The 20169-nt window shown below is 44.2% G+C and overlaps 1 protein-coding gene across 3 annotated transcripts in view; it reads left to right on the plus strand.

Moving 5' to 3' along the window:
- The window catches only part of RGL1 (ral guanine nucleotide dissociation stimulator like 1), a 134291-nt gene that overhangs the window by 89520 nt on the left and 24602 nt on the right, over positions 1-20169 (plus strand). For all 3 annotated transcript variants that reach the window (XM_069546271.1, XM_069546270.1, XM_069546272.1), the window contains 5 exons: positions 667-882; positions 4558-4661; positions 8029-8113; positions 15466-15555; positions 18566-18652. In XM_069546271.1, the coding sequence (XP_069402372.1) occupies positions 667-882; positions 4558-4661; positions 8029-8113; positions 15466-15555; positions 18566-18652 (582 nt within the window). The remainder of the gene's footprint in view (positions 1-666; positions 883-4557; positions 4662-8028; positions 8114-15465; positions 15556-18565; positions 18653-20169) is intronic.

Raw genomic sequence — 20169 nt, forward strand, 5'->3', positions numbered from 1 at the left:
CTCCCGCATTGCAGGTGGATTCTTTACCAGCTGAGCCACAAGGAAAGCCCAAGAATATTGGAGTGGGTAGCCTATCCCTTCTCCAGTGGATCTTCCCAACCCAAAGACCTGGAAGCCAGGCTTCAGATCCCTCTTTCCTCCTTTTCCTGTGTGACACTGAATAGTTTTTCCTTTTGTTTGTTTCTCGCTGTCTTCACTTTAAACAATGGGAAATAGTGAACTTGATGGGTATCACTCCTGTGAGTCATTTTCCAGGTGACCATTCATATTCATTATACACAGTTCATGATTGTGAGTGTCCAGAATGTACCATGGATATGATTTTGAAGTCAAAGTAATCTTAACCACTTCTTGGTCAGAAGTAGATTCTTACCTGGATTTTCTTCCAAGACAGAAAAGTCCAAATGTTTTTGGTCATTTAAATTTTCTGTTGGTCATTGTGTTCCACGTGTTCAGTTGAACAGATTTAGAAAGAACATATGGGCTTTTTCTGATCAGTTAATATATTAATTATTTACTTTTGTCTGTTGAAATGGACACCATGAGGCAAATCAAGTAGAAATGGGCAATTTGTCCATTCACAAAGTACCGAGTTACAGTAGATGGCATGCTTTGCCCTATGAAATGTGTGTATTGTCCTTAAAATCAATTCCTCTCTTGTTCTAGCAACTATTTAAGAAAGTCGTGCCTCACCACTGCCTGGGCTGCATTTGGTCTCGAAGGGATAAGAAGGAGAACAAACACTTGGCTCCTACGATCCGTGCCACCATCTCTCAGTTTAATACCCTCACCAAATGTGTGGTCAGCACCATCCTGGGGGGCAAAGAACTCAAGACGCAGCAGAGAGCCAAGATCATCGAGAAGTGGATCAACATTGCTCACGTAATTGTCTTTTTAAAAATATCCTTTGGGCTTAGCAGATATGGGAGGCCATGCCATCATGCTGATGTTCCTACCTGGCTGAAAGGCAGTCAGAAAACCATATGTGAGGGCCCACTGGGTTTTTGTTGTTCTTATTGTGGTCCTTCCAAAGTAAGGAAAAAAGTTGCCTTTCTTAACATGGGAGTTTATTTTTCCTCTTTAAAACAATGGGTCCCTTGCTCACTTCCTGCTGCTTATAGGCCCCCATACTGCTGCTGCTTCAGGATGAAACAGAATGTCTGCTTTTTCACAGACTATTGGTTCTGCCCTGTGTTCAGTACATATAAACTGATGATCTCAGTGTCAGATAGACTGCTCTTCAATGCAGAAAGCTTACCCTACCCCCTTCCAGGACCTGGACGCATTCTGTCTTCTACAAACTTGAAGAGCCAGTACCTTCTCAGGATCTCACATCCCTTTTCTAAAGGACTGAAATATACAGATTCCATATTAATCAAGGGCTTTTCTGAGAGCCTTATATCTGAAGTTGGAGGAACAGAGTCTATTCCTGTGGCTGAATTACATTCTGCTGGGTGTCAGTCCAGTGTGCTGGATCAACTGCATCCATGTCACATGACCTTGACCTTCATTTATCAACATCTTATTTCCTGATTGAGAAAAGGTGAACAGTAGTCAGTCAGTCAGTCACCACGTATTTCATGAGCCCGTAAATGCTTCTGACCTGCAGTTTTATGTACTTCGAGGATATAGATAGGCTAAACACAGTTAATTTGGTCCTACAGGAGCCTATAGTCAAACAAGGAAGCTAAGAGATACTGGAGTCATCTCAGCCTAGAAGTGGGGTCATAGAACGTAAGTGCTGCAGAAGTTGTTGGGGGGAGAAATCCATCCTGGCTGGGTGATCCAGGCAGGTTTTCATGGACAGGGTGGTATTCGAATTTAGCTTTGAGTAACTGATAGTATTTGGGGTATTTGAAGATTGGGGAAGATTTATTTATTTATTTAGTCTAGGCAGAAGAAATTACGTCAGCAAGAGCTATGTAATTAACAACAATTTTGACAAATAATTTTTATGTAAATATCCTCTGTTCTGGGCTATATGGGGTCAACTCTAACCAAAACTCTACCCCATTATTTATGTTTCTCATTGAGCCCCGATCTGTGGGCATAAAACTTAAACTTTTACATTCTCTCTCTGCCTCTTTTGTTTCACATTCCCTTTTGTGGTCTTTGGTTAAACAGCAGAGCCATAATTGTGCCAGAGAGTTTCCTTTATTTTGAGTCTGTAGGTGGTCCGATACTACAGACTTTTTAGTATATGGGAAAATGCTATATGGAAGAAACAAATGTTTTACACAACTTAGACTTCTCTTATTCTGAATTGAGCTTATTTATCAGCAAGTAAGAGCCACAAAGGACGTCCTGATAAAGTATGATAGAACATGAAATTTCTGTCTTCTTAGACTGATAGGAAAAAATTTTTTTTTGGCCGCAAATGCCAAAAGAAAATAGTCTATCTACTTTTAATGTATTCAACTGCTTCTAAAATCTGTGGTAAACGTATAGCATCTGTATACATGGCAGGGTGGCTCAACAGTGACCTTGGTCCAAATTCAATACCAATTGTACATTTATGTGATAGTAAGAAGTACAAGTAGTATAATTTCAGGTATATTCCAAATGCCGTAGCACGTGCTTAAAAGCCAGCGGTCTTTAACTCTTTGTGATGCACGAAACCGTGTCCCTTGAAATTGTGTAGGTAACTTAATAAAATAATAAGACTCACAGGTGTTTTCCAATCAAAATTTATTTTACTTTTCCTGAGTTAATCATAGGCATTTTCTATTGAGAGGATGTTTGAAAAATGATCATTTTACATGCAGAAGATATTTCTGACCTAATATGACTGTTTTGTTGGACTGGCCTTACTGCTACATTTTTGCATCAAATCTCCTCAAAGATCACTCCTTTTTTAGCAATGGGGCCAGATGCCTCTTGTATTCCTTTAAACCCTTAGCTTAAGCCTCTTTCTGGATAATGTGTTCCATATGTTTATTATAATTTGCATGAAATAGCTGGGCCCGAGTTCTTTTATTTATTGCAAGTTTCCTGATTTTTAGAACATAACTTTTGGATTCTGAACCTTTGTTGAACCATGCTCTCCTGGGCTTGGTTTCCAGACTGTAATTCGGCACTCTTGCTTTCTCTCTTTTACTTGCTCTCTTTTTAAATAAAAAGAAGGCATTGAGGCATTTCAAAAGAGTGGGCATGACTTTTGTAAAGAGCTTTGGCATTTACTTTTAAGAAAATCTTGGAGGGGTGGGTTGTTGGTTTGGCATATTAATTTTTTTTTAGTTCTTATCTTTTTTTTTTTTTTAAAGTTTTATTTTGTATTGGGGTATAGCCAGTTAACAATGTTGTGATAGTTTCAGGTGGACAGCAAAGGGACTCAGCCATACATATACATGTATCCATTCTCCCCCGAACGCCCCTCCTATCCAGGCTTGGCATAGTAATTTTAAGCAGCCAGATGTGGGCGTGCTAAGTTAAAGAATGCCATTTTCCATTCACAGTCAGGACTAGCGTGACTTCGTGAAATGTTCTTTTAAGCAGTATGCATTTATGCCCAGCCACTCTGGGACCTCTTGCCTCAGATGTTCCGCATGAAGCCAAGCCCATGCTCAGTTGTCGACAGTGGAAGTTTTACACTCCCACATGCCTGCAGATGAAGCACCTCCTTGGATACAAGGCACATTCGCTCCCCCCACCGCCCCCCGCCGCCAGGGCTTCCTCCTTCCCCATCCTGGCTGTGAAGGGGACCCTCTCTCTCCCTGACTGTTTTGCTGTGCCTGCCATTCATTCAGCAGGATTTTGACTCCAAGGTCGCTGCCTGCTGATGCTACAGCCTCTGAATGGTAGCTTAAGTTTCAGGCTCTGGGAGGCTTTCTACTTCTCTAGAAAATGACATCCAGAATGTTTCCTGTTCCCTTTCTATTTTGTTTTAAAAGGCTGCCAAAATGCATTTTCTTTTAAAAGCCCAAGTTATTTTGGAAACATTGTAAGTACCAAGGTGTTTCTGAATGTTTATGATTGAGGCACAAGCCAACTGGAACTCAAATGAATGTGTATAAAAATATTCCCTCTTGGCTAAGGACATAAGAGGCAAAGTTCAACTTGTGGTGAGTTTTTACTGCCAAGTTGTAGACCCCTTTCCAGACAAGGGTTGGTCATGAAATGTGTGATAGCATCTGACCTTGAAGCGGCTGTGACCTGGTTCGCTTTGTGGATCTAAAGGTTACGGTCATCTTTCCTGTGTATTTTTAGGGCATCTGTATGCTTTCAGCAGAAGAAAGTTTGCTTTCTCTAGCACAGCCCTGTAGGCTCACCGCCATTCGTGTTTTTACTGGGAAAGCTGGAAGCTATAAAACTGTAACAACAACGCAAAAAAATATATTAAAGAGAGAAAAACAAGCATTCGGTGCCAAAATCTATAAAGCGTTTCGGTGACTGGGGTGGGAGTATAAGGAACCATTTTTTGATGTTCAGTATTTATACAGCTGCCTGTTTAGCGGTAAGAATTCATAGCAGCTGTGATACTTCTGAAACAGGAAACCACCAACTCACTGTATTATTGATATTTAAATGCCTTGTATGTTTTAATCACTCTCTGTACAGGAATGTAGAATCCTGAAGAATTTCTCCTCCTTGAGGGCCATCGTTTCGGCGCTGCAGTCCAATTCCATCTATCGTTTAAAAAAGACTTGGGCTGCGGTCCCAAAGTAAGTTCCCAAGTGTCTGCTCTACTTTCTTTGGCCGGGCTGATTAGCTGCTTTATCAGTGGTGTGGGTCCCTCTACCTTCAAAGTGCATATTATATAACAAGAGAAACATCGTTGAAAGCCTCTGTGTGTTCCAGGCAGGGTGCGTTTTACACATCATCATTAATGAGTTTTGAGGCAGGGCTGCTGCAGAAATCAACCTCACTCTCGAAGGGTGCCAAAGCCAAGATGGTCGGCTTTGGGGGTAATTTTAAGGATGTGCATGTCATCTGGGCTTGGAAGGATCAGCTCACGGAGAAGTGAAGTTACAGCAACTCGCCTTTACTTCCGCTTATTTGTTCAGTCACATTCCTTCAAAGCCCTAAGCCGTTCCAAGCTGTGAGGGATAATGTGTGCACAGAGGACATTAGTTCTTGCTGTTCAACACGAATCCATTTAGTTAGTTTCTGCTTCCGCCCATGACAAGCTATCTTAGTGTTGTTAAAAACCCCCCAAGTATTCCTTCCTAGGAACCTGACTGAAAATGATTAACCTCCCACGTTCTGTATTGGATTTTTCTTCATATTTCTTGCTGTAACCTTTGGAAGGGCGAACGATCGAACGTCCTATCGTTTCACTGTCGCTCTTGCCCCCTGTCCAGAGCTTCGCTGGACTCTGCCTTTCACGAAGGTGGGAAGGGGGGTAAGGAGGCAGTTCCAGTCGCCCGAGAGTACAGATTGAGAGGCTGGGGAATGTGTCATGACTACAGACCAGGCCAGTTACTTTTCTCCCTCCATTTGTACTAATTGCAAAGTCATTCCGTAACAGGCAGAAATGCCTAAACTGTTTATAAACTGCAAAAATGCCTGTACTGTATGCAGCACAGTCTATACTGTATGCGGCAGAGTCAGTTCCAGTTGGGAGAGCGGCCAGCTGGCTCCCAGGCAGGCCTGCCTTGCGGGTTTAGTAGGTTCTGTCCTTAGAGCAGAAGGTCTCAGTACTCAGTTTCATCAGCTCACTCAGAGCAGATTAAGCCTTAAGTGTTAGTCTATCAGTCATGTCCGACTGTGTGTGACCCCATGGACTGTAGCCCACCAGGCTCTTCTGTCCTTGGGATTTCCCAGGCAGGAATACTGGAGTGGGAAGCCATTCCCTTCTCCAGAGGTCTTCCTGACCCAGGGATTGAACCCAGGTCTCCTGCAATGAAGGCAGATTCTTTATCATCTGAGCCACCAGGGAAGCCCTAAGCCTTAAGGGACTGACCCTACCCAAACTCTCTAGAGACCCAGATTGGTAAACCAGAGTTTCATAGATTTATGCTGAAAAAGGTGTGCCAGAGTATTCAAGCTACTGATACGCTCACATTCTCCATCAGAGGAAAGGCAGCTTAGGGGAAGTCACATTATTTGTTACATAACTCTTAGAAGTGGGTGATCATAAAACCTGGTGTTACAGAGCTACAGACACCCTGCCACTTGGTCTTCAGCACTCACATGCTCTGTTATCTGTCAGGAGAAAGAGTGGAGATGGGACTTTTCAAAGCCCAGTGCAATTTTCTTGATTACCACTCTTCTCTTGGGTTCTTCTCAAGGCGACACTGTGTGTGATAGATTAGTTTATTGGGATTCTCTGCACAAGAGTCTTATGAAAGATGTGGACCATATGAAATCAATAGATGGTAGGCCCAGGTGAAATATGATGGGGAAATCAGACGCATACAGAGTCCCCATCCTCAGCACCCCAACCTCTCCCTTCCCCTCATCACTGCTCCCCACTTGTGGTATCAAAAACAAAGGGATGGTCTGGGGCTAAAATGCAGCCTTGTCCTGCTTGTAGCCTTCTCTTTTAGGCAGTGAAAGGTAATCTATCTTTCCTTGGTGGTTGATAAGTAGAATACTGTGGAAGTCACTTAGCCAGCCAAAGGTTTCTTCCACAGCACATTTGAGGCTAAAACACAAGATAAAAAATGACTGGACTTGTTTCTTAATCTCCTTGGTTATCATCAGAGAAGGCCCATCCTTCCAGCTGGTTTCTGTATTTAAGAAATACCACAGAACAAACCTCAAAGCCCCATTGTGTACAGTACGGGCATCTGGTTTGTTTCTTCATTGGTTTGTTTCTTCATTCATGTTTTAGCAGGAATGCTGCAGAAGTATCACAGTTCCTAAGAGAAATCACTTTCATATCAGCTTTATATAGTTTTTATCGCGAAATGAAAGGAACAGGGTTAAGATGTTTTATTCGGTTATTACTTTTCCAGTAGCCCTTTACGTTAATAGCTTTCAGTGGACAGAGAAGACTTCTATTTACTTCTCTTTATTTCAGCCCACATGTAATTAAGTCTTAATGATTTTTTTCCAAAATATTAATAGCTTTAATGGTTTTCTTTATTCTAGGAGTAATATTACACTCATTGTAAAACACATAAATTCTTTTTTTTTTAAATTGGAGGATAATTGCTTTACAATGTTGTGTTGGTTTCTGCTGTAGAGCAACATGAATCAATCATATATATATATCTCCCCTCCTTGCGCCTCCCTGTCCCTTCCTACCCCTCCAGGTCATCACAGAGCACCGGGAGGGGCTCCCCGTGTGATACAGCAGCTTTCCGCTAGTTATGTTTTATACGTGGTACTGCATATATGTCAGTGCTACATTCTCAGTTTGTTCTACCCTCTCTTTACCCAGCTGTGTCCACTAGTCTGTTCACATAAATTCTTAATAATGGCTTCCTCATGATAATGAAAGTGTTGAGTGTATTATGACATTGCCTCTGTTAATTCTTTAGAATTATTGCCTTCAGAATCATCCACTCAGGAAGCCTGGAGGGGTGGAGAGAAAAGCTTGAGGCCTGTGGAGACATGCTGTATTAGGGAGGGGCTGGGAAGGAGTAAGCGCTTTACATGTGTGATGGTGCAAGGGGGCTGTCAGCTTTTCCACTGTGCAGATAAGAAAACTGAAGCTCAGGAAAGTTGAGCAGCTTGTCTAAGATCACTTAGGGCGTGAGTGGCAGAGTTGGGATCAGAACCCAGCCCCTCCTGCTTGCACAATCCACTCTGACTCTGAGAGTCAGGGCACTGGCCTGTGAGTAAGGAAATCGGGGTTCTGTACTGCAGCTCTCAGCAGTTAGCAGCAGCAGCTTGGGCAAATCCCTGACCCTGACATCTTCATCTCTCAAATGAGGAGACTGGCCAAGATGAGTTCTCAGGTCCTGGGGGGCTGTGGGCATGTTGCCAAGAGGGCTTTTTTAAAACTTGCTGAAGAGAACTTGTCCCAGTTATACAATGTAATACCCCCTGTGTAGCCAGAGGTCCTCAGGAAAGATGATCCAAAGGTGTTGAGCTTTTTCTAATCTTCATTTGTTAATATTTTCTCCACCCCTTTTCTAGGGACCGAATGCTGATGTTTGAAGAGCTTTCAGATATCTTCTCAGACCATAATAACCATCTGACCAGCCGGGAGCTACTGATGAAGGTGAGGATATGGGGTTGCACTGTGCTCTGGACTTTGCTCAGGGAAGAAGAGAAGTTTGAGGGCTCTTTGGCTGCCTGCGGTCCCTTGAGAGAGCCTAAAGGAACTGAAACGCAGGACTTTGGGTTTTTATGCCAAATCAAAGAAGCCTGGGGCTGAGAAAATTCAAAGTCCTGCTCCTTGGCTTCACTGGGATGCAACCAGATTGTGAAACTTGGCATTGCTGCCTGCCTGTAGCCCCTGAACAAGCCGCCCTGCAAACACCGAGTGCTGGCAGTTAGGTGGGGGAGAGGGCCTGGAATATCCTTCTCAGCAAAACATCTTCTAAAAGGGCAGGGGCCAAGCCTGCAATTCCACATCCTTTATTTGCACTAAGTTGCGCAACCTGTCCGTCAGCAGTATTTATTGAACACCAGATGAGTGCTGGCTGCTGAACAGCAGGCTAGGTAAAGCTGTAGCTCAGCTCATTTTCTTTCTCTAGATGTTTGATGAGTGCCTAATATTTGTAAAGCATTTGACTGGCCTCTGGGAGTATGAAGAAGACTAACACAGACTGTTTTCAGGAACTTACCTTCTAGTGGGTAGATGTAGACACTAAATAAGAATGAGTAGTCAAAGAAAGGTATGAATGATAGGTTGTGAGCAGTCATGAGAGGGGAGCAGATAGTATTTTCACAGCCTTTCTGTAGATTCCATCCTTCTCATTTTGCAGCTAGTCAAGACTCAGAGAGGTAAGGATACCCCTGAAGTCCCACACCTGGAGGTAGTGGAGCTAGAATGTGAATCCAGCCTGGTGAGACCCTAACGCTGCTGCTTCCATCACTTAGGCATAAACCTGTTGCTTTTGACCACTTGGGAGTAGGAGGCGGGGGAGGTCAGGTAAAACTTCGAGAGAAGGGAAGTGGTCTTTCATTTAATATTGATTGGGCATTCACCATGTGCCCAAAGCAATCTCTGATCTTAAGGAGACTACAGTCTCATGGGGGAGGGTGGTAAAGTGTGCAGTTATTAAAAAACAAAACAATACATTACCCTTTTGCCCTGAACTGGGCAGTTAGAGGATCCTTACATAGTACTATTTAGTATACTGGTCTCATAGAATTGTTTTGAAGATTGACTGAAATCACGTATTTGAAAGCACTGCAGCTGTCCGTCAATTTTAGCATTTGGCAAGCTATCTACATGTGAAACCATAGTATGCATGACAAATGAAAAGTGTAAGCTATAGATGTAAGCTTTGCATAGACACTTGGAGTAGGAATGAGAGTCTAGTGGGGATAGGTTTACTTAGAAAAGGCCTCAGTGATAACTGTCGGATTAGTTGTTCCTATAAAGGCATCTGTTATGATCTTCCTGTCTGTTCTTCTCCTAAGTCCTACTCTTCCTCCATGTCTCCGTGAAGACTACAGTTTAGTTCAGTTCAGTCGCTCAGTTGTGTACAACTCTTGGCGACTCCATGAATCGCAGCACGCCAGGCCTCCCTGTCCATCACCAACTCCCAGAGTTCACTCAGACTCACGTCCGTCGAGTCAGTGATGCCATCCAGCCATCTCATCCTCTGTCATCCCCTTCTCCTCCTGCCCCCAATCCCTCCCACCATCAGAGTCTTTTCCAATGAGTCAGCTCTTTGCATGAGGTGGCCAAAGTACTGGAGCTTCAGCTTTAGCATCATTCCTTCCAAAGAAATCCCAGGGCTGATCTCCTTCAAAATGGACTGGTTGGATCTCCTTGCAGTCCAAGGGACTCTCAAGAGTCTTCTCCAATGCCAGAGTACATTTCTGCTCAAATCCTTCCTCGACACACTCAGGTCTGATTAGGCCCCTTCCCATGTGCTCTGGAAGCCCGTCATTCCTCTTGTCCTAGCTCTCATCACATGCCTCGATAAACTTGTCTGTGAATGTCACCTGTCTCCCCACTGGCCTTTATGCCTCTTGCAGGCAGGGGCTTTTCCACTGTTATCTCTTTAATGCCTAACACACTGGGCATGTCACAAGCATTCAGAAACGATGCTGGACTACACGCATTGACGGGCCTTCTTATTCACATGAGTTTAACCACTTGCCCACTGTTAGCCCTGCTTGGCATAGACTGTGTGTGCAGGGCAGGGTGGCTGGTGTCTCTGGATTTGGCCCACCTGATGAACCACACGCTAAACCATGCCTGGCTTACTGAGGTCATGCTCCTCCCTGCTTCACATCCCCCTGGGTTTGCAGACTTTAAATGGAAACTCATCTGGCTGGAAGGAGATGGCTTAGTCGTCTCCCTGCCAGTAATACAAAGCTAGACTTAGTGGAGCCACACAGTCAAATCCCAATAGCTCTGAGTCATCTTTCCAAAGTAGATACATTGAATACTGTGCAGCTCATTGCCCGGTGGCCCTCTTCTGGCTGAAACCATAGAAGCAGAGCTACTTCTAGACGTTAAGGGTCCCATAAACCTTTCTGAAATGTCGAAGTTTACCTTGGTGCTCTAAGTTAAATTTCTTGTACATGGCTGGAATCCCAAAGAAATGAAAAACTTGGCTCTGAATTCATGTGCTCTGTGCATTATCATTAATGATAGTGGAATGTTTGGGGGCAGGTCATTCGTATGTCTGTGTGGGTCCCTTTCCAGTCATCTTTGTTTATTATTATTCATATGACGCATAGCATTCTGGATGTTAATTCTCAGCACAGTTGTAATAAAATGAAATCAAGGTACTTATGTTTTCAGAAGAACCATGCCTGGTCTCTGTTTTTAATATGCTGGACTTAACTGATTTGTGGGAGGGTAATCTTAGTCTTGAATGACCTTTCTTCTGCTTCTGGGTAGATGTAAGGTGCTACTTCTATAATACTATGGCTGAGACAACATCATAATAAGCAAAAATCGATGGTTTTCCTTTTAATTGTTGGAGACAGATGTTTTTATTTTACTCTGAGATTGTTTTAAACCTGTTACTCTTATGATTTCTGAACCTTGGATCGTTCCAAGCAGCTTATCTGTGGAGTCCACACGTTTCTGTATGACAGGAAAGCAGAATATTACCAAATCTTCTTCATTCCTGGGACTCTTACAAAGAACTCTCCTGGGCTGAATTGCTTGAAACAAATGCTAGGCCCAGGCAGGCATTTGGCTCTGGTAGAGATGTCTGTTTAATGACTGAGGTCAGAGGTTGGGTAGAAGGCTATAGGGCTGGGAAGGCCTATTTCACATAATTACTATTAACTGATGAACTGTCATTAAACCAGCAGTGGAAGTGACAAATAGATTTAAGGAACTAGATCTGATAGACAGAGTGCCTGATGAACTATGGACGGAGGTTCGTGACATTGTACAGGAGACAGGGATCAAGACCATCCCCAAGGGGAAAAAAAATGCAAAAAAGCAAAATGGCTGTCTGAGGAGGCCCTACAAATAGCTGTGAAAAGAAGAGAAATGAAAAGCAAAGGAGAAAAGGAAAGATATACGCATTTGAATGCAGGGTTCCAAGGAATAGCAAGGAGAGATAAGAAAGCCTTCCTCAGTGGTCAGTGCAGAGAAATAGAGGAAAATAATAGAATAGGAAAGACTAAAGATCTCTTCAAGATGATTAGAGATACCAAGGGTGCGTTTCATGCAAAGATGGGCTCAATAAAGGACAGAAATGGTATGGAACTGACAGAAGCAGAAGATATTAAGAAGAGGTGGCAAGAATAAAGATCTTCAAAAAATATCTTTACAAAGATCTGTACAAAAAAGATCTTCATGACCCAGATAATCATGGTATGTGATCACTCACCTAGAGCCAGACATCCTGCAATGAAAAGTCAAGTGGGGCCTTAGGCAGCATCACTATGAACAAAGCTAGTGGAGGTGATGGAATTCCAGTGGAGCTATTTCAAATCCTAAAAGATGATGCTGTGAAAGTGCTGCACTCAATATGCCAGCAAATTTGGAACACTCAGCAGTGGCCACAAGACTGGAAAAGGTCAGTTTTCATTCTAATCCCAAAGAAAGGCAATGCCAAAGAATGCTCAAACTACTGCACAATTGCACTCATCTCAGACACTAGTAAAATAATACTCAAAATTCTCCAAGCCAGGCTTCAGCAATATGTGAACCATGAACTTCCAGATGTTCATACTGATTTTAGAAAGGGCAGAGGAGCCAGAGATCAAATTGCCAACATCCATTGGATCATTGAAAAAGGAAGAGACATCTATTTCTGCTTTATTGACTATACCAAAGCCTTTGACTACATGGATCACAATAAACTGGAAAATTCTTAAAGGGATGGGAATACCAGACCATCTGACCTGCCTCTTGAGAAATCTGTATGCAGGTCAGGAAGCAACGGTTAGAACTGGACGTGAAACAACAGACTGGTTCCAAATCAGGAAAGGAGTACATCAAGGCTGTATATTGTCACCCTGCTTATTTAACTTCTATGCAGAGTACATCATGAGAAACGCTGGACTGGATGAAGCACAAGCCGAAATCAAAATTGCCAGGAGAAATATCAATAACCTCAGATATGCAGATGACACGACCCTTATGGCAGAAAGTGAAGAAGAACTAAAAAGCCTCTTGATGAAAGTGAAAGAGGAGAGTGAAAAAGTTGGCTTAAAGCTCAACATTCAGAAAACTAAGATCATGGCATCTGGTCCAATCACTTCATGGCAAATAAATGGGGACACAGTGCAAACAGTGGCTGACTTTATTTTTTGGGGGGGCTCTAAAATCACTGCAGATGGTGATTGCAGCCATGAGATTAAAAGACACTTAAAAGGAAAGTTATGACCAACATAGACAGCATATTAAAAAACAGAGATGTTACTTTGCCAACAAAGGTCCGTCTAGTCAAGGCTATGGTTTTTCTAGTAGTCATGTATGGATGTGAGTTTGGACTGTGAAGAAGGCTGAGCGTCGAAGAATTGATGCTTTTGAACTGTGGTGTTGGAAAAGATTCTTGAGAGTCCCTTGGACTGCAAGGAGATCCAACCAGTCCATCCTATAGGAGATCAGTCCTGGGTGTTCATTGGAAGGACTGATGTTGAAGCTGAAACTCCAATACTTTGGCCACCTGATGCAAAGAGCTGACTCTTTTGAAAAGACCCTGATGCTGGGAAAGATTGCAGGCAGAAGGAGAAGATGATGACAGAGGATGAGATGGTTGGACGGCATCACTGACCCAGTGGATATGAGTTTGGGTGAACTCTAGGAGGTGGTGATGGACAGGAAGGCCTGGCGTGCTGCATTCATGGGGTTGCAAAGAGTCAGACACAACTGAGCTACTGAACTGAATTGATGGAGAGGGGTCCACTGCTTATGTAGCACCCAGTAGAAGAGGCCCCTTGAGGCCCAGGAACAGGATAGATGAGGGCAGCTGTCTTCTGCCAAAGATGGTGATAGGCAGTGAGACTCATCTGCCAAAGATGGTGTTAGGCAGTGAGAGAAATTTGCACTAGAGAGAGAGAAGGACAGAGAGGGGATGAAACAAGAGGAGAATGGAAGGTTGATGGAGGGCAAGATGTGGAATTCTTCCAAGCATAGTGATAATGGAGATCATGGGACAGGATGGTATATCCAGATACCTGAGTAGAGCAAAAAACAAGATGACTTTGTTGGAAAGAAGAAGCGTCATCAAGAGAGTAGAAGCAGGAGTAGGAAAAAGAAGCAGGCAGAGTAGAGATCCAGAGCGATGCAGTAACAATGCCCGTGAAGAGTCTTGAGGAGTTTCAAGGGACGGTGTCGTGAGCCTTGCAGGACAAAGGGGTAGGGCCGAGGCAGAACGCTGACACGGTGGGATGTGACGCCTAGCGGATTTCTGTTGACACCTCATCTGGAATAGCTGGCATCACTCTGATATCAGTCTTTTAAGTTACCTAGCCAGGAGTGGAGCCTCAGTCTCCTGAAGTCGTGCAATCAGCAAATCTTCCAGCTCCCGGTCCCAGATCTTTCTCCTCCCCATAAAGAGGTCGTCCTTAGTGCTCTTTTAAGCTCCTTCCTAGTTGTGTGATTCTCAGCAGCCTCTTAGCTTTTCAGAAATCCTTCTCAAGAATTTTAATGCACCTGCAGTAATGTCCATACATTACACATCTGTCAGTGATTAAGAAACTGGAAGGGAACCAGGAGGGCCTACTCCCTGGAAAGAGATGGATATTTGCATTCAAAAGTCAGGAAGAATTGATTTCCCACTCCAAGCAGATTCTCAAGAATTTGAGAGGACTCACAGTCACCCAGCAGAGGAAGTGGCACATTTTAGGACACTTTCATTCATCCCCAGCAAAAGCTATAAACAGGAGATCGTTAAACAATACCTCTTCTTATTGTCATTTGTAATAGGGGGACTGACAGTCGCTAAGGAGTCACCATGGGTTCTGTCCCTAGGGATGTACCTGGATCCAGGTAAAGGCTGGTGAATGATATAGGATACTGATGCCTCACTGTAACTGGAAAGGCCAGGTCACTGGAAAAGGTCCCCTTATAGTCGGACAGCAGTGAAAGGTCGCATGCTCTGGTTATATGATAAACCCAGGGAAAGCTGACTGACTGAGGGAGACCAGTGTGGAGTCTGGCGCTCCTAAATTGTGAAATCTGCCTCCCATTCATGCAGTTCCTGGAAAATGAGAACTTAACAAGACCCCAAAACCCACAAAACCCAAAGTACTTTATGTTCAGTCAGCAAACTGGAGATTAGTCATTATGTGGAAGAGTTTGTTGTTACAACAGATGGGAGGAAAGAAAGGGTCGCCATCTGTCCCCAAGCGCTGGGAGGAAGGAATTGATTTTGTAGGAGTTCCAAACCTAAGAGGCAACTTGGAAGGAAAGGTTGAGGGAGAGAAGGGAGAAAAAAATGTATGAGGGTCTGGCTTTCATAGATCAGCGCGGGACTTCCTCAGAGAACTTCCGGTACAAAAGTTTCATATAGCTAAGAAATACCACAGAAATAGTCTCTTTTCTTTCACAGGATGCTGGCACATGCCTTTCAGACCAACATCAAGAAATCACAAAAAGTGCAGAGGAAGAGATGTTTGTTTCCAGACATGTGATTACTTGCAGTGAAATTCGGGACGTGTAAAAATTGTCTCCATTTCCGGGAATTCCCTGCCTTATATTCATGATTGATTTTATAAAATTGATTGGGGGGCTCTTCCTGCAAACTAGGATAAGACAGGATAAGACATTCCACCAGGCCCTCTCAAGAACAGACCGCTTGCCACAGGTCAGCCAGGTGTTTGCGTAAGGCAGTCCAGCACGTGCTGGAGGCCTCTTCATTTCCCACGGTGTCCACGTAGTTGTGTGGAGGCTCTGCCCCAGAAGCTAGGCGCCCCTTCCCTTCTTTGAAGCATCTTCCTCCATCTCTCTCCTCTGTGTGTGTGTCTGTTTCTTAGGAAGGAACATCAAAATTTGCAAACCTGGACAGCAGCGTGAAAGAAAACCAGAAGCGGACCCAGAGGCGGCTTCAGCTGCAGAAGGACATGGTATGGAAAGCCCTGGGTCTCTCCAAGGGCCAGCCAGGGAGCCGCCCCATGTGGGTGGTGGGGCTCCCGCTTGGCACCAGAACCTTCCGTCTGCAGGGTGCCCCTGCTCCCAAAAAAGTTCTCATGCTTTTTACCTCATCTGTTCTCAGCAGCCCTGGGAGGTCTCAAGGCAAGCTCTTCTCACTCCCACTTGACCCAGCAGGAAGGAAATTTTTTTTTTTTTCTTTCTGAAAATGAGGGCAAGTCTGTGGCAGGTAGGCTTCTGTCCCTGATGCTGTCTTATTTTATCCACTCCTATACCAAGGAGCTTGAGACCTGAGACCTCCTGCAATGCCTCCTGTAATCAGCTTTTTTGTTTTTTGGCCATGCTACACAGCATGCAAGATCTTAGTTCCCTGATCAGGGATCGAACCCGTGGCCCCTGCATTGGAAGCACAGAGTCTTAACCACTGGACCCCCAGGGAAGTCTCAACTGTTTTCAAAGTCCCAACTTTGAACACACAGTAGCTCCAGGACCTGGTTGTTGGGGAAAGAGAATGTCAGCTCCCAGAACTTGGTCCTTGTACTCAGAGATCTTTTCATTTGTTCCAAACCCTCTAGTCATTTTCTGGATCTCCTCACTGACACCAAGTACTAACCAAATCTTTCTAGTTTTTCAGTGTTCAAAGGAGCATCATACCTCCTTCCTTAAGACTAAAAGATAACTATTGACATCACTGGCTTTATTTTTAAAACTCTCCTAACTTTGAGCATAGAAGGGGAAAACCAGAGAGAGCAGATTGGAGACTGACAATCTAAATATTTTCATCCCTGCTTGAAGAAGACTTTTCTCCTTCTTTGGAAGGCTGGTCATAAATCAGAAATGTTTTTTTGAGTGATGGGCCTCTTCTGTAACATAAAGCCTGTAGAACATTCACAGCACTTCAAACTTTTTTGGTGGTTCAAAGACAAGTTAAAAATAGCTGTTAAGAGAGAGATTATTTTGGTTCAGGATGAGACCTTGTACACATAATAGGAAAGGACAAACTGCAGCTGACAGTGAGTTCTTGAAGGGCAAAACCTGCGTTGGTGTGAACCTCATGAAGCAGCTCTGACCGAGGAAACAGCCAGCCACGTGCACATCAGGCCGCCTGGTTTCACCCTGGCGGAGACTTTTGTGTTCTTGCTAGAATTTCCGTAAGTGCCTTAATGGACTTTAGGACAAGGTGTGTCCATGGAAGCCCCTTTTTATTTTCTCTTCAAAATAGTGCCTTGGTGGCCTTATGGAGGATAGGGATGATTTCCAAGGAAATTTGGTGAAATTAATACAGTACGTATATACCTGGAGAAGGGAATGGCTACTCACTGCAGTATTCTTGCCTGGAGAATGCCGTGGACAGAGGAGCCTGACGGGCTACTGTCCGTGGGGTCTCAAAGAGTCGGACACAACTGAGTGACTAACACTTTCACAATTTCATATACCTGCAGTGGAACTGCTTCTACCTTTATTTTCGAGGGAATTTTTTTTTTTTTTTTTAATTGGAGGATGATTGTTTTACAGTACTGTGGTAGTTTCTGCTGTGCAACACCATGAATCAGCTATGTGCACACACATCTCCTCCCTCTCGAGCCTCCCTCCCAGCCCCCGTCCCACCCCTCCAGAGCTTCCCAGCCGGGCTCCCTGTACTACGCAGCAGCTTCCCAGTAGCCGTCTGTTCTGCACGTGGCACCATATGTATGTCAGTGCTACTCTCTGTCTGTCCCACCCTCTTCTTCCCTGCTGTGTCCACAGCTCCGTTCTCCATGTCTGAGTCTCTCTTCCTGCCCTGCAAATAGGTTCATCAGTGCCATTTTTCTAGATTTCATACGTATGCGTTAATATATGATACTTGTTTTTCTCCTTCTGACTTACTTCACTCATATGACAGACTCTAGGTTCATCCACATCACTACAAATTTAAATAAACTTTTAATTTTAGAATTTAGAGAGAAGTTCCAGATAATACATAGAGTTTCTCCGAACCCCTCACCCTTCCTCTACCACCCCAGTTAACATCTGTAACTGTGGCACACCTGGCAATACTAGGATATCGACGTGGGCCTCCTGCCGCTCACTGAAAGCCAGACTTGACTTGGATTTCACCAGTTTCCCACCAGCATCATCTTTCTGTTCCAGGATCTAATCCAGGGCGCCCCACTGCATTTAGTTATCACCCTAGTCCCCTCTGCTCTGTGACAGTGTCTGAGTCTTTGTCTTTAGGAAGACTGTTCTAGTGTCCTGAGAATGTCCTGCAACCAGGGGTGTCTCTTGTTTTCCTAGTGATTAGACTGAGGTTAAGGGTCTGGGGAGGAGTATCACTGATGTGAAGTGTCTTCTCATCCTATTAAGGAATAAATGGCATCAGTGTGACACTGATGTCACTGGTGATTTTAGCCTTCATCACCTGGTTAAGGTAGAGTTTGGCAGGTTTTCTAGTTTAAAGGTACTGTTTTCCCCTTTCCCTCCTGTTTTCTCCAGAACCGAGTCACCAAGCCACTTTATAGTGATGCCCCAGCCTCCTGTGGGCACACTCCCCCAGTGGGCTGCAGCCACTCCTCTGCCTGGTGAGGCCATCCTTCCCAGGGCTGTTCTGAACTGCTGGGGGTATCCACACACTGTGAGAAAGAACAGAGGTCCTTCTGACCTTGTGTCAGCGATGTGCGAACCTCAATCCACCTGAACCATCTCCTGCCTTCGAGGCTTGGTTTTTATGACTTCAAAAGTTACCTTGGTGATGGAGTTCCCAGTCAATTCATAAAGGAATTTAAAATTTTTCATTCATAGAGGTTAGCACTAGTGGCCTTAAGAGAGGCCTTGAATGGTTCTTAATTACTCTCCAAATGCTGTTGAGGCTCACCTGGCCATTCAGAGATTGCTGCCTCCATCTGCAAATGGGCACCCTGCAGACTGCAGCAGACACAGGGCCTTTTGGTCCGCTGTGGACCAGACTTTCAGTAATGCAGAGACGGTTTTGTTGTGCTTGATCTTCAGGGTGTGATGCAGGGGACTGTGCCCTACCTGGGCACCTTCCTGACCGACCTCACCATGCTAGACACCGCCCTCCAAGACTACATCGAGGTGAGTTCCGGGCTGGTGGTGCAGGTGGGTCTGTAGCCTTCTCATTGGTTGCCCAAGAGAGATACACTTTTGTTCACATCAAGTGGGGCTTCCCAGCTGATGCAGAGGGTAAAAAATCCACCTGCAGTCCAGGTGGTGTGGGTCCCTGGGTCAGGAAGATGCCCTGGAGAAGAGAATGGCAACCCAATCCAATATTCTTGCTGGGAAAACCCCATGACGGAGGAGCCTGGCAGGCTATGGTCCATGTGGTAGCAAAGAGTCAGACATGGCTGAGCGACTGAGTGCACGCGCGCATGCACACACACACACACTACTGAGGGCTCTTCATGAACATGGCATTGTGCTAGACGCCATGAGTTATACAGAGATGAGTGACTCCAGCCTCACAATCTCGTGGAAGGTGTATTTCAGAGCAGGCAGTGATGGATGGAAATAGTAACAACTCGAACAGAAATGAAGTGGGAGGAGAGGGGAAGCCTCGATTGATTCCTTAGGCACAGAGGTCATGGCATGGCATGAAGGAGTGGGCTGGAGCATTGTCAGTGTTTTAACAAAAGGAAAGTCACTTCTATGTAACATCATTATCAAAGTTAAGTTTCAGTTCTCCAGCTTCTAGTCTCAGTGGGCTGAATTTAACTTTTCGGTCATTGGTCACTGCGATGGTTTTAAAAAGTTAAAGGTCAAATCCTGCCCAGTGTTGGGTAGGACTTTGGCAGGTGGAGCTGAGGGAATAATATGCCCCCACGTTCTACCTGCTGGATAGAAAGTCAGTCAAATTCATGGGTTTTCAGGTATCCTTTTTTGTTTCATATTATTACCTTCCCTCTCTGTCTTCTTCTCAAAATGGGAAATGAAGTGAAGCCTAGAAAAACCAGCTGCTTGGTAGTAACAGTAATAGAATATTACATGGAGAAGAGATTTGATATTTGGAATGACACTTAAGGATTTCTCGTGTATTTCTTTTTCTCACATTCCTGGTTATCACGTGCAGTCAGCAAGCGTTTTACTCTATCATAGTTAGGAGTAGCAGCTATCTTGCAAATTCCCACCTCCAAGTTCATTAGAAATGTTGTGGACATGCTCACTCAGCAGTGTTCCGTATCTATTCACGTCCTCTGCCTCAGGAAACACTGTCAGGGTTGGGGAATTTGGGAGGAGTGACCAGTGCTTTAAAAGTTAAATGCAGCTTATGAGACTAGGAGCTGGGGGGGCTGGAGAATTGAAACTTAACTTTGGTGATGAGGTTATGTAGAAGTGACTTCCCTTTTGATAAAACATTGACACTTTGGTTTCCAGTATGAGTCAGTGACCATCTGTTTTTGTTGCTTGGTCAAGAAAAAAATAAAGTGTAATGGAACATTTACCCAAGCTTTTGCCTTTACTGGCTCTGCAAGTATATTTGGTTTCCGTGTTGTAAGTCCTTTGTCATTACTGTTTCAGTTCATTTCAGGCATTGTAAGAGAAGGCTGTCCGCCTATGTCTTGTCCTGTGATAAAGAATATTTTTCTTTAAGCAAA

This window comes from Ovis canadensis, chromosome 12 (assembly GCF_042477335.2).
Source record: "Ovis canadensis isolate MfBH-ARS-UI-01 breed Bighorn chromosome 12, ARS-UI_OviCan_v2, whole genome shotgun sequence".
Taxonomy (NCBI): Eukaryota; Metazoa; Chordata; class Mammalia; order Artiodactyla; family Bovidae; genus Ovis; species Ovis canadensis.